Raw genomic sequence first — 15000 nt, forward strand, 5'->3', positions numbered from 1 at the left:
CTCCTTCTGTCGCGGTCGTATTATTTGTTGGTTAGCGGGACACTCCAGCACAGCACGAGGTTAGAACCAACCAACAATTGAGCTGCAGCCGATGTTGAGGATTTGTGTTTCTGATTTAATGCACGACATCCATCAGTGATCGTAGATATCCACCAAGAGCACAGAGCCGCTCCCAAGTGCTCAGTCGGTCTCTTTAGATTGGTGCAGTTTAACAGCAGCAAACATATTTGCAATGTTAACAGAAAATTTACCACAGAAAGTTAAAAAACTGTCTTTTTTTAAAATTAACTAATAAACTCTATGAATGAATATCTTCCTGAATCTTTAATGGGGTTTACGTTCAGGTCGGATGAATTCAATAAAAGAGAAGAAATGCAAGCTCTAACAAATTAAATATATCCGCAGTATGACGTCTTTAAAAATCAATGAATAACACATTTTGAATGTGTCTATTATTTTCTGCATACAGCTGGTTTTCATTCGTTAAATCCTGCACTACATCGTCTATCCCTAAAGAATATTATCCAGACAGAAGAAGATCTCAGGGCACAAACGTCTGGATGTTTTTTAAACGGCTGCAGCCCAGCTGCCAACATGCCTGTTGACGCCACTTCCTGTCTAACCTCCACTCCCTCCTCCTCTTCTTCCTCCTACACAAAGAGGAACTGGCATACGTCCCTTCGCCTTTGACCGCTGGCGGGGAAGCAGAGGGTTGGGGGGGGGAAATGTGGGAATTGTAGTCCACGTTAAACAGGACCGTTGATGGAGAGGGCGGACGACGGGGGGGTCGCGCCTGGCGTGCGGGAGCTCACCTCTCCTTGCGTTCCTCTCCGCCAGGCGTCGGAGAAGATGGAGCTGACGGCGCTCTGGGAGCGGGTGTGGCCCGATGACGTCATCTCCGACACGCCGCTGTCCGATTGGCTGGAGTGGTTGGACTGGGACTCTGCGGAAATGCAGAAGTTAGTGTTGTTTAGATTTTTTATTTGATGTAATCGTGGATATTGTGGAATATTGTAAAGATTCAGAGGACCGACCTGGAAGGCTGGAGCTGGACCCGGACTTGATGGAGGAGGAGGAGAGCGAGGACCAATCGTAGGCCGCCTCCGTCCTCCTCATGGCCTCCTGGAAGTTGATGTACAGCTGCTTCCCGTACTGACACACAGAGAGACACACACACACACAGATTAACATTAGCTGCATTGAGGGCAGCAGTGCATTATGGGTAATGCCACGTTATAAAAACACTCGTTTCTGCAGCAAAATCTAACAGGAAATGCTTGTTACCTTGGCGATTCGAATACTGTTGATCCACTGCTGGAGGTTTCTGACATCGTCGCAGCAGAGGTACTTAATGTACTGAGACTTCTTCTGGATCTGAGGATGCTACACACACACACACACACACACACACACACACACACACACACACACACACACACACACACACCGTTACAGTAACAGTTTACAGTAACAAAACAACAACACTGGTATAGTCTCTGTGAAATAGGTGTCATTACTCTGTCGCACCAGTAGATGGCGCCTGGAGACAACAGAGCCACAAACCAGACAGTAGTGATTTAACCTGCATGTGTGTGTGTGTGTGTGTTTAAGTGTGTGTGTGTGTGTGTGTGTACCTTGAGCACCATGCAGTAGTCGGTAGGAGCCTTGTACTTGCTCTTATAGTCCTGACCGTGGTAAACGTTCACGTGATCCAGCTGCAGGAAACACACCAAGTCTCTGGAAGCCTGCAGACAACAAGACACTTTTACTATGACTAGAGACCCCACACACACACACACACACACACAGACACACACACACACACACACCTTGGCCTTCCCCTTGGGAACGTAGTAGATGCCAGACGCCCTCAGCAGGAAGTAGCGTTTCTTCCACGACTTCTTGCCGTCCTCCTTCAGCCACAACACTCCCTCCATCTCGGGGACGGACACGGCACTGCCGCCAAAACACTCCTGACACACACACACACACACAGAGAGAGAGAAAGAGAGAGACAGCATGTCATCATGTTGATTGCTCGTTCAGTTTCCCGTACAGCACATTCTCAGCAGCTGAACTGAAGAGCGAGTGAGAGGATTGCTCCTCTCACGTTCACGCCGATGTTGTGGGTTCAGTGTTCCTTCAACAGGACGAAACGGGCTCGCCGGAGGCGCTAGAATCGGCGCGCTCGGGGTTACTGAAAAGGTGTCCGAGTGCCTCCGAACGCCGCCGTCGGGACTGTGTGTGTTCTTTCAAAAGAGGATTTCGGGGCGAGGATGCGTTTTGAGGAAGCAGCCGAGTGAGAGAAGGAGAAAACCAACCTCCAACAGAGCCTCTTTGTTTCTTTCGGCCATCTCACACGTCTCCTTCCGCCCCAGCAAATAGTTCTGCAGCAGACGGGGGGATAACGAGAGATAAACGTTAGTAGTGTGACACGCTGACCTCCGGGTCGACCCCCCCGGTGTGTGTCGGTTGGCGTCTCACCTGGGGGTTTTTGAACAGCGCGTACTTCTCGACGCGTTCGGTGAACATCAGGCGGTTCTGGCTGTCTCGGGTCCAGTTCAGCAGGTTCTCCACCAGGTTCTCGTGGTCCTCGAAGATCCGCTCTGCACAGAGTCAAAGAGGTGGTTTTAGTTCATTTCCTGATTCATGAGTGGAGGAAAAAGAGGGCGGACTGGACCCAAACGTTACGGATCACAGCTGAGAGTCTCTCGTGCAGAAACAGACACATGGGCATGTTGTGCATGAAGCACATATGAAGTCATAATATCTGAAGTAATTCATTTAACGTGTACTAATATAATACTATTACATTGTTTTGAGTTTTGCAAATGACGAACATCTTTTTATTTCAGTCAAAGCATTTGTTAGTTCTCACAAGGATTCATGTGTTTTATTAGACTATATACATGTATTACAACACCAAATACTGCTGAACACTACTACTACTACTACTTATAATAATGGAAATATTTGTTATTTTCCTAATAATAATAATGTTATTTCCTGCAGTGCAGTGAAAGGTCAGAGGTCCGGATCTGACAGGAAGTCAGTGTCTTGCCAAAGGGCACTCGGCAGGGAGCTGGTGATGCTGGTGTGTGTATGGATGTGTGTGTGTGTGTGTGTGTTTGTGTGTGTGTATTTCCCTCTCTCTCTATCAGCATGAATGTTGCAAAGACAGTATTGCCAAAACGTTAAGATATAACAACATAAACATAAACTATTCATATGAAAGATAGGTAATATTAATATAAATAGTAATTTACTACATCTCTCTCTCTCGTTCTCCCTCTCTCATATGCTGACTGGCTGTTCAGCAGAAGCCCTGAAGATGTAGGTTAGATCACACGCATCATTGCACCGGACCTACATAAAGACATGTGTGTGTGTGTGTGTGTTTGTCAAAGAGTGTTAAGTGGAGTTGAAGCTTGCAATACAGTGTGTGTGTGCTGGCAACCCCCAAGGGAGGTGTGTGTGCGTGTGTGTGTGTTCATTTCCTTGTGGCTGAATGTGTGTGCTGTCTGATGGTCGCTGCTGGGCACAACGCTGCAGACACATGTGCTCAGTAATAAAGTCTCCTCGACACACACGCACCTGGTTGTGCTGTAATGAACTTAATCAGGCTAAAAAAAGAGCTTCACTGTCTCAGCCAGTGAAGCTGAGTGAAAAGACGGAGCGGGTTAAAGACATCACACTGCACTTACACACCAATCCTTTCAAAAGCGAGCTCATCCGATGACATCGTCAAAGAGACATTCATTATCATGTAACCAGATCAAATATGCCATTTATATTACTGTAATATAGATCTCCTATATTACTGTAATAGTATTACAACCTCTACTCACATTAGTAGTTTGTGGGGTGTCAAAACGAAAGTAAGGACATTTTGGGCCCAGAAGATTGTTTTAAAGGTGAAGGTTAGCAGCAGGGCGAAGGAATGCATTTAATCAAGTATAGAAGTACAGGCTCGTGTGTGTGTGTGTGTGTGTGTGTGTGTGTGTGTGTGTGTGTGTGCATGCTCACCCATCTGCAGCTCGTTGATGGTTTCCACCAGTGACCAGTCTGGACTGTAACCACAGTGAGATTTCTCCAACAAACTGTCCAAAACCTGCAGAACAGAAGACGCTGTGAGCCACTGAACCTACAGCAGTACTACCATAGCAGTACTAATACTGCTAATGGTGCTAGTACTGCTGCTAGTGATGCTAGTACTGCTGCTAGTAATGCTAGGACTACTTATAGTGATGCTAGGACTACTTGTGATGCTAGGACTGCTGCTAGTGATGCTAGAACTACTTATAGTGATGCTAGGACTGCTGCTAGTGATGCTAGGACTACTTATAGTGATGCTAGGACTGCTGCTAGTGATGCTAGTACTGCTTCTAGTAATGCTAGGACTACTTATAGTGATGCTAGGACTACTTGTGATGCTAGGACTGCTGCTAGTGATGCTAGAACTACTTATAGTGATGCTAGGACTGCTGCTAGTGATGCTAGGACTACTTATAGTGATGCTAGGACTACTTATAGTGATGCTAGGACTGCTGCTAGTGATGCTAGGACTGCTGCTAGTGATGTTAGGACTACTTGTGATGCTAGGACTACTTATAGTGATCTAGGAATTCTTATAGTGATGCTAGGACTGCTGCTAGAGATGCTAGTACTACTTATAGTGATGCTAGGACTACTTATAGTGATGCTAGTACTGCTGCTAGTGATAATAGGACTGCTGCTCGTGATGCTAGGACTACTTAGTGAAGCGAGGACTGCTGCTAGTAATGCTAGTACTGCTGCTAGTGATAATAGGACTGCTGCTAGTGATGCTAGGACTACTTAGTGAAGCTAGGACTGCTGCTAGTGATGCTAGTACTGCTGCTAGTGATCTAGGACTGCAGCTGGTGGTGCTAAGACTAGCCCTGTTGATGATAAGAGTGCACACAGTCGTACCTGTCTGACTGTCTGTCTCTCGTCCACCATCATGGTCTTGGAGCTCTCGTCTGACAAATGAACGCGAATCACCAACTACGAAGAGAGGGAGAGAAAGACAGAGGGTTATTATTGTCTGCACATGTTTATTGCCGAGTTCTGACAACTCTATGTCTATATTTGCTTTTACAATAAGTAATACTACATCCAAAGTGTAGTACAGCATTGTACCTCATATACACAGTCTGATTTGAAACAGTCTACATTGACATGTTTGTTTGCATGTTCGGTTGTGTATTTTTGTGCGTATGTGTTGTTTATACATTTCTAATACTTTAACACTGACCAGCAAGTACAATAAAAGTATTGCTCACGCTCAGCATGAATGTAGTGCACTGTCGCTTTTTTGCCGCTCAGGATCAACATCCAGACGATTAGAGGAGCCGACACAGACAGGTAGCTGGTGCGCTCAGTGTGCAATAAATCCAGGTCGTTAATCTCTTTCTGTGTGTGTGTGTGTGTGTGTGTGGGATTTAATTTGCAATGGTCATTATGCTGAGTGCTTTGTGTGTGTTGACCTCAGCTGTTATTGACCAGAGCTTTTTCATGTGGAGTAACACTGACCTGACCCAGAAAGCGGAGTCCGCTGGACACATGCCAGATACAAACACACACACACGCACACATGCACATAAATAACACGTATGTAGCTCCAGAATCACCTTTTTAACCTGGGCCTCCTTGATCTTCTCCAGGGCGACTCGGATATTGTCTGCCTTCAGCTTGGCAGCCTGCTCCTCCTGCACACACACACACACACACACACACACACACACACACACACACACACACGCTGGTCAGTCGATACAAAGCTTGACGGCATTGACATCCACCCTCCTGCGCACACACACACACACACACACACACACACAAACGCTTTTCCTGACCTACCTGGTTCCTCCAACAAGAATTCATCGTGCACTTTCAGGAGATTTTTCTCCAAAAAAACGCACTTCTGTGTCTGCGTTTGGCCTCCAGCAAAGCTACAACATCTGTGATAAACTCAAATTAAATAATAACGAGTCCGAACGGGACAAAGTTCCCAGTGCGCTCCCAGTCCAGTCAGCTGGTGGTGCACATTCCTCGCTGTTCCCGTCAGCTTCTCCCAGCTGGACGCTTTTCCCGCTAATGAGTGAAGGAAGAGCCGAGATCAGAAATTATTCACCCCCACCAAAAAAAAACCAGCTGCTTAGTCCCGGCAACACGGAGGCGCATCGCCCGAGGAGCACAACGTGAGAGGAGTCAGACATGTCTGGTCGGCCGCGCAAATCCTGCCTCTCCTCTTCCTCCTCTTCATAATCGTCATCATCATCCTCCTCCTCTACGTATTAGTGACTGCAGGGGAATGCGATTGGATTATCAGTCCGACGCTACATGTTGGTAGATGGTCATCGTCTCTCTTAAGGATTAGGCAAATTCCACCAAACACAAACACACACAGACACACAAACAAACACACACAGAGAGAGGCTGTGGGACTAGAGGACGGATGGAGACGTGAGAAAGTAAAAAAAAAAGGAGAAGGAGGAGAAAGTCCAAGTCTGTTGGAGACGCAGACGACTCAAGACGCTCCGATGGGAAAAAACGCGGCGTGGCGTCGGTTCGATTCCGAGCAAACGCACCGGCGGTGTGCGGACAATTAAGAGTGGAAGGATGCGGTGGAGGAGGATGGAGGATGAAGCAGAGTCAGGCGGCCTTACAAAAAAAATCCAAGACCTGGAAGCAAAAATACTCCGTCGAGGGGGAAAAAAAAAAAAGACGACTAGAAATATATTGCAAAAACGAAAAAGATGGAAAATTGAGTAGAGATGTGATCTGTTTACACTCTGATCTCTCTGACACACTGATCAAACCTACTGACAGACGCCTCGTCGGTGATGATGACGATGATGACGGTCGCCTCTGCTAACCGAAGAGCGGTGCCGCGTCCCGTCACGTCCTCACCGGCCGGCGGAGATACGAGGACTGAGAGGGAAGTAGAGCTGGACGGCGGTGGGGGAGGGGCTCTCTTTTCTTTTTGCTGTGCCAACTTACAGCAGAGGCACTGATCTCTTTATCTCAAGCTCTCATGCCCTCCTCCTCCCCCTCACCCTCCACTCCTCCCTCCTCGCCGCCGCTCCAGTCCTCTCGGTCTTCTTCCTCCCGCACTCATCTCATCCTCGGTTTGTCCTCTAATGCACGCTCTTAGTTTGAAATCAATTACAGGAAGTCTTCCGAGTCTTCTTCACCGCGAGTGTGACTGGAATGTCCGTGTATGCCCGTCGCCGAGGTGCTCCACTTTAGCCGGTCAGCTTAGGAAACACACACACACACACACACAGACACACACACACACACACACAGACACACACACACACGCACACACAAAAGTGGCTCCATATTGTGAATGAGCGAAAGGGCAGAATGGAATGAAGATGATGGGGGATGAGGAAGGGGAGATTAACAGCCAATCTCCTTATCGGCACCCCCCGATCCCCTCTGATGCACACACACACACACACACACACACACACACACACACACACACAGACACACACACTCTCCTGCAGCATAAGCTCATGAACAGCTTCATAATGGTGAGCCTATGTTTTGTTGGTTTAACGCTTGAGGATTTACATCAAAAGCAGTGAAGTAGAAAACGTGGATTAAATGTGAATAAAACATTTACATCTCATATGAAAACTACTTGAGTCACTGAACAGGCACAAAGTCTGTGAATAAATATTCTGTTTCAGTTATTTGTCGTGGCTTCATTTGAATCAGAAGAGCTGAGAAATCAATTTCTGTTACGTAGAATGAATTATGAACACTTTTAACTGAACAATTAAAATGAGATTATTACGCTTAAAGCACATTTATTCTTCACTTTACTTAAATAATGACATTAGTATGCATTATAACAGTAATTAAAATACATAACAACACTTTATTAATGTATGATAACTAAAGAATTAAAATACTGATCCTTAACTAGCAAATATGAGCGATTACACTCAACCTATATGTGTTATTGTTAAAAGTTTAGCATTATGAATATTACTGAGTGCTTATACCTGTAATAATACAGTACTTTAAACAAATCACAATGCATTATTAATATATTTATAATGCATTGTAGACACATCATAGCTGCTGCAACCAATATTATTAACAATAAAACACAAACACTGTGTCAAAATACACAAACGTACAGATAAATAAAACTATACATAATAAAAATGGCAGCTACCCTGTAATATGACATTAAAAACACAATGAAGTTGTGTTACATAAATCTAACCTGAGCTTCAAATACTTAAAATAAGGATTAAATTTGACAGAATGTGTTATGTAATGCGTTATCCGATTGTGCACTTTAACGTTTGTTGCAACTGTTGCATAAGGAGCGCTTAAAATAATACACAAAAAAGCTTTTGTGTGTATTAAACTGTCGGCGTGTTGCGATGTGAGCGAGGCGCCGCCACGCGTCACGACTCCTCAACGAGCCCGAAGCAGCCGGCTCGGGACTGTCGCCTCCTATCATCATCATCATCATCATCATCATCATCTTCATGACGCCCCTTAACATCATCATCATCGCTCTGCTCAGGATTTTAGGTTTGATTGACACAGTTTTTTTCTTCTTAAGATATTAGGAATTCCCCATTCATGGCGGTATTGCTAAAGTACATTAAGTGGTATCACGACGGGATAATTAAGTATCTTTACCGGTTAAAGTAAAACCCTTTTAAGCGTCTGTCCCTTCAGAAAACCAATTAAAACCCATTTATGTTCGAAAATCCTTTAATTCATCCATTAAGCCCCAAAAAAATCTGTCTTTACTGGCATCATTTGGGATTTTCATTCGAGGATAAAAAAAACAAAACAACGAAAGAATATTTCGCAGCGGTTTGCTGTTCGTTACACACACACACACACACACACACACACACACACACACACACACACACACACACACACACACACACACACACACACACACACACACACGACAGGGGTTTTCTTTGCCGCCCACCGACAGCCGTTCGCTTGCGGCGTAAACGTTTTCTCTCCAAGTCACAGATATTCAGTTGACCTACATTACAGAGAGACGCTAAAAATAGATTCTGCCGCTCGCCTTTGAAGTCAGAAGACGTGTGTGTCCCTCCTGAGCCGCCGTAGGCCGGAAACAGAGCGCACTGACGGGACTTATCGAGTGGCAGCAGAAGTGGGCCAGCAAGAGTGAGAGAGTGAGAGAGTGTGTGTGTGATTGAGAAAAGGTGTGTGTGGATTGCATTTATATTGCTGAGGCAGTGTAGCCCACTGACACACAGAGTGTTATGCTGCATGCAGAAACACACACACACACTCATCAAACATTTACACACATCTGTCATGTAGTCGAGTGCATGATAGTTACACCCTTAACCAAATCACCGCTGCAGGAATTAGACCGGGCCCTTGAGCTCGAAATCTGCCGGGTATCTCGGGGGCCCCTCCGACTGATCTGAAGCCACGATTTAAAGCATTTAGATGTTTGGTTTTTTTCTACCCAGAATCCGAAGTCCGAATTACCGCCGGGAGGGAAACAGTTAGCGGCGTTAAGACGAGGTCATCTGGATTAGAAGCCGATAGCAGATGTTCTGAAATGAATGGATCTCAGCGGCGAAGCGTTAATCTGACTGCGTTCGACTTCACTTGGGCCGAGACTGACGTCTGGAGCCGGAAACGCAAAAAAAAATGTAATCCAAGCGGCGCATCTGTAGAGGTCGAGGATCGCTACAGGATTATATCCCAATATGAGCTTCAGACGGGACATTTCTGCCCCCTGAGGTTTGGGAAAGATCTTTTTTTCCCCTCTACAGGATGATAAAATGAGAAGATTCAGAAGTATTTGGTGCTGCCGCGACAAAGACAAGAACTCCAAACAAGACAGCCAGCTGGATTTGTGTGTGTGTGTGTGTGTGTGTGTGTGTGTGTGTGTGTGTGTGTGTGCATACGTGATTCTACAGGGAATCACCCTCTCTCTGCCCTAAAGAAGATAATCCCTGCAGAACCGGCACATTTCTTTAACGTCCAATCAAACGGCCTCATCGTCTCTGTCATCCAATCAAATCACAAAATTGCCGATCCAATCGGGATAAAGCCTGCTTACTTACTCTGCATCAAATGACCCCCAACACACACACACACACACACACACACGAACAAACACACACATAAATCAAACGCAGCCTTCGGCCATAGAGAAGCCTCCAGCAGTCGAGGCTCTAATGAACGCGACCTCATGCTGTTACGAGTCATCAATCAGAGGACATTCGTACAGAAATGACGATTAAAACTGCCTCAGATTCTCTCAGTCCACATGGAGCAGCGCAGAGGAAGCGCTGCTCTCCACCGGCATCGTGATCCGGGTTGAACGACATCACCACCGCCACCGATTAGCCTCGTCCCATTACTCCCATTGATCGGTGTCAGCCGGCGCCGGCCTCGTCTACTTGGCTCCATTACGGCCGCCGGCTGAGCTCCAAGCACTCGCTACCAAAGAGAGCTAACCCAGCTAACTGCACCCGATACGTAATACTACAGCGGCTACATGCTACACACTGCACCTGAAATGTAATGCTACAGCGGCTACATGCTACACACTGCACCTGAAATGTAATGCTACAGCGGCTACATGCTACACACTGCACCTGAAATGTAATGCTACAGCGGCTGCTTGCTAAACACCACACCCTATAGGTAAGGCTACATGCTACACACTGCACCCTTTACGTGATGCTACAGCGGCTACATGCTACACACTGCACCTGATACGTGATGCTACAGCAGCTACTTGCTACACACCGCACCCTATAGGTAAGGCTACATGCTACACACTGCACTCTTTACGTGATGCTACAGCGGCTACATGCTACACCCTTTACGTGATGCTACAGCGGCTACATGCTACACACTGCCCCCTGCAGGCTGATCCCCAGTCAGCTGATTTCAGAGGATGAACGCAGACACAGAAGCCGCCGCCTCTCACCTGTTACCCGTTCTTGGTTGCATAAAACACGAGCAAGCATTTTCAATTTCATCATCATCATCATCATCATCACTGCATTTCACGGCACGATCACACAGGAGGCTCCTCCGCAGCTCGGAGACGTTCAATGTCAGCGTTTCTCATGTTTCTGGTTATTCCATCGCTGGTACCTGAGTCCTCTCTGTTGACCAATCAGGAGCGAGAACACACCCACAGGTCCGTTAGAGCCCTGAACATCTGCGTTCAGGAGGAGGACTCCTGTGCGATCGCGTCCCCGTGAGACTCGTCACATATCACACACGGTGTCACATGCCTTTCATCAAAACCTTCATGCTTCCAAATATTTAAACATATATAGAAAAAGGCCTCTGCACTCCGGCTGCAGATTTGACTAAACAAGAACCAACGAGACGGAGCGTGAGGTGCAGACAGTCTCAAAGCTTTACATGCAGCAAAGTCACCACTGAAGGTTTGGCACACACACACACACACACACACACTAGCACACACACACTACCACAAAAGAGGGAAGGCGGGAAGGTAAGAAGTTAGCGAGCAGAGGAAGGGAGGAGGGGTGAGGGCGTGCAGAAAGGGGGAAAGGGAGGTGGGGTGTCACCTTGGTCAGCAGGTGGGAGGGTTTTCCTGCTATGTTTCTCAGAATCAGAGAGGTTTCCCTGTCCAGATAGGAGTGCTTTAAAGAGAGAGAGAGAGAAAGAGAGAGAGAGAGTCCTGGTGAAGTAATCTGCCGCTTGATTGACAGGAAAGCTGCGTGGTGAAGCGGAGGTTAGAAAACCTGTGAAGGAGAAGCTGCACACGTCAGGAACACAGTACAGTCCAGGAGGAGGAGGAGGAGGAGGAGGCACACTGAAGACGCTTTTATCTTTTATTTAAGGAGTTGTTATTTTTCCTGTCGTAATCTTGAATGTAAAAAAAAGACGATTGGGACTTTAATTTGACTTCCAACGCGTCCGTAGACTTTTGCGGCGGTTGCTTCGGTTCGACCTGGTGAGCTCAACGCAGACGTTTGGGTGCTTTTCATTGATCGAGACCACGACCGTACGTCCAGGAGTTTGAGGTTCCCGAGTCCAGAAAATACTGTTTTGATTAAAGCAGAGTTCATACACGTTGTGACCAATGGATTTACATGACTAACGCAAGTTTACATGATCAAACGTAGTGAAATCTGGGTGTAAAATTTTAACTAACAATGAGGAATGAGGATCCAGTATACCTTAAATGACACAAATGAATATATATATATATATATATATATATACACATACATATATATATATATATACATATATATATATATATATATTAATTATATAGAGAGCTGAGATTGAATTTTTGACTTTTGACCAAATCTTTATGACTTTAAACCAAATTTCCATCGCTTTTAACCAGATTCTCGTGACTTTTAACCAGATTTCCATGAGCAAACATGTAGAAAAAACTGTGTGTAAACATGAAAGTGATAAAATGTAGTTTTTAAACTAACAATGAGGATTCAAAGCATCCGGTAAACCATTTAGCGAACAGGTTTTCATGACCGTGTGAACGCTCTTAAAGGGAGTTGAACCTGTGAGGTGAGACGGCCGACTGGAGATACTTTGGTTTGACGTTGTTTAAAAAATGACTTTAAAGGGTTTTCTTTAACATCTTGCCATGGAATCAAATGTAAAAATATCCCTTTTTTAAAAAAGAATAAAGATGAATCACAGCACACTCACAGGGATTCATAACAGCAGGATACCAGACAGATTTATATTAATTAGTCACATTATTGACTTTGATAAATCACATTAATGAATTCCAGGAGCTAAAGCTGTGGCTCAGTGAGCTTTGTGTAATCCTTCATGCAGCGAGTCACCAGTCCACCCAGAGCGGCTGTACTGGACGCACTGGGACCCAGCAGCAGAGCCACAGTGGTTGTGTTGATGGTGCTGGAGGGAAGACGAGCGGCAACGAGTCAGAAACACGTTTCCTTCAAGACCGCCGTGCAACTCCAGACTGCTTCTCTGTTCCCAGCGGTTTGACTTTTCATTTATTTATTTATTTCAGGCAAATCTTTATTAATCTCGGGAGTTAGTACTTTCGCATGTGTGTGTGTGTGTATGTGTGTGTGTGTGTGTGCGCTTCAACCTCTAGAAACCATTTTATGGAAAGCATTAGTTTTCTCTCGATAACCACAGATTAAAAATAATATTTAGGTCAAAAACACGTGCACACGCAAACACGCGATTACAGCCAGCTTTTCCCCTCCAGCCAAGATCTGACCAAGTGTGTGTGTGTGTGTGTGTGTGTGTGTGTGTGTGTGTGTGTGTGTGCGCTGATCCCCTCCAGGACACATTAACAGGCACAGAGAGCTGCTATGCTGTGTGTCTGTGAGTATATGAGTATCTTCCTCACTCTCTCTGGAGTATTGTGTGTAAATAATCTGTACAATCGGCTGCATGGACCTCAACCTCCTCGTCTAATCTGAGCTTCATTCAGGATCCGTGCGTCGCTTCACCAGTAAATGTTGAGTAAATTGAAGGTTAACTAACTCTGTGACGTTATTATCAGAGTCTGCACACGATGGGGTTATCACATAGTAGAGATACATCACTGCTTTTTCATGAAAAAGGACTTTTTTTTTAAATTTAAAGCATGAAAAAATGTTTTTTTTTGCATCCTCTAACTGTTTTAATGTACTGAAGCACCATGCTGACAAAGTAAGTGTCTCTGCCTGTGCTTCAAATACCTTTTCAGGTATCTAAAGAGGCCGATTTTTTTAAATATGGCGTCTCAAAGTTGCCAACCTGCAGCTGTCGATCACCTCAGTGACCTTTAACCTTTCCTTTGTAAAATATAAAGGAGGGAAACAAGGACTTCACACTCCCGTCGTCCTGGTTTTCTAATGCGCCGGCGCTGGCAGTGAAAACACCGTCCAGCGCGTCCCGTCCTCCATTCCTTCTCCTTCAGTTTCCCCCTCGTCTCTCTTCGCTTCGCTCCGTCAGCCTCCATCATCCCTCCATCGCCCCTCTCAGACTCGCTGGAGTGTCTGCGTGGGCGCCGGATGCACTCGCAGCAGCAAACTGGGTTTGTGCAGCTCGAGTTTCTCGTTCGGCTTGGGGGCCGAGGGTTCGATTCCCTCGGCAGCAACAAGTTTAAACGCTCAAAACTAAAAACTGCTGTAAGCTGTTTTTTGGGCGTTTTGTTCTACGCAGGTAACTCAGGGAAGATTAGGACCGAGCTTCTTCTTTTCAGCGTCTTCTGGGAGAGTTTCTGGTTTGTTTTTTATCTTCAAGGAAGCGTAGAAACAGCCTGAAGCAGCAGAGAGAGCCGGCCGAAGAGAATCATACCCACGCAAACCTAAAACCACCTGCGCTGTTCAAAGAGATCCTCAAGGAAGGAGAGCTGGTCCTGAAACTACGTATTTACAGAGAAATGTGCAGCCCGTAGGTTTGAGTCTAATAATGTTGAGCTTTAACTTCACTGCTCAACGTATTGGTGATAGAACAACGATTAGATGGATTTGTCAGATTATGAAGGATGTTTCCTCCCAACACGGCGCCGATTTGGCGAATTATTTACTCCTATAGCGCTTCAGTCCGCCGTAAACGCCTGAAAGAGGCGCGGTGAGGATCAGCCAAGCGGCCCTGCATTCGTCCCTAAAAGAAAAGTCAGCGTGTGTGTGTGTGTGTGTGTGTGTGTGTGTGTGTGTGTGTGTGTGTGTGTGTGTGTGTGTGTGTGTGTGTGTGTGTGTGTGTGTGCACATACCTCCGTGTTGGGATGACCCGGACCGGCTCCTGCAGTGGGGGGCGGAGCCGCCGCGGGCTGCTGGCCCTCGGGGTCGTTGGCGTGAAGGACGCTGTCCAACGAGTCCATGGAGGAGGCGGAGTTGACGGAAACGCCGGACGCCGAGGTGACGGAGGAGCGGGAGGATTGAACGATGGAGCGCGCCTGAACGGGAAGAACGTCGGGAGCAGATTATAAAATATGTCCCGGACGTA

At 46.2% G+C, this 15000-nt stretch overlaps 1 protein-coding gene across 4 annotated transcripts in view; it reads right to left on the reverse strand.

Moving 5' to 3' along the window:
* The window catches only part of raph1a (Ras association (RalGDS/AF-6) and pleckstrin homology domains 1a), a 47547-nt gene that overhangs the window by 3163 nt on the left and 29384 nt on the right, over window positions 1-15000 (reverse strand). For 2 of the 4 annotated variants that reach the window (XM_068573172.1, XM_068573171.1), the window contains exons 8-19: window positions 14768-14950; window positions 11619-11693; window positions 5652-5729; window positions 4951-5025; window positions 4027-4111; window positions 2485-2606; window positions 2322-2387; window positions 1830-1973; window positions 1635-1745; window positions 1285-1383; window positions 1035-1152; window positions 813-943 (exon numbers count right to left, since the gene is read on the reverse strand). In XM_068573172.1, the coding sequence (XP_068429273.1) occupies window positions 813-943; window positions 1035-1152; window positions 1285-1383; window positions 1635-1745; window positions 1830-1973; window positions 2322-2387; window positions 2485-2606; window positions 4027-4111; window positions 4951-5025; window positions 5652-5729; window positions 11619-11693; window positions 14768-14950 (1287 nt within the window). The remainder of the gene's footprint in view (window positions 1-812; window positions 944-1034; window positions 1153-1284; window positions 1384-1634; window positions 1746-1829; window positions 1974-2321; window positions 2388-2484; window positions 2607-4026; window positions 4112-4950; window positions 5026-5651; window positions 5730-11618; window positions 11694-14767; window positions 14951-15000) is intronic. The other 2 variants (XM_068573174.1, XM_068573173.1) reach the window with 1 other exon arrangement.

The sequence above is a fragment of the Clinocottus analis genome, unplaced genomic scaffold (genome assembly GCF_023055335.1).
Source record: "Clinocottus analis isolate CAN_PGR_092001 unplaced genomic scaffold, fCliAna1.0.p SCAF_12, whole genome shotgun sequence".
Taxonomy (NCBI): domain Eukaryota; kingdom Metazoa; phylum Chordata; class Actinopteri; order Perciformes; family Cottidae; genus Clinocottus; species Clinocottus analis.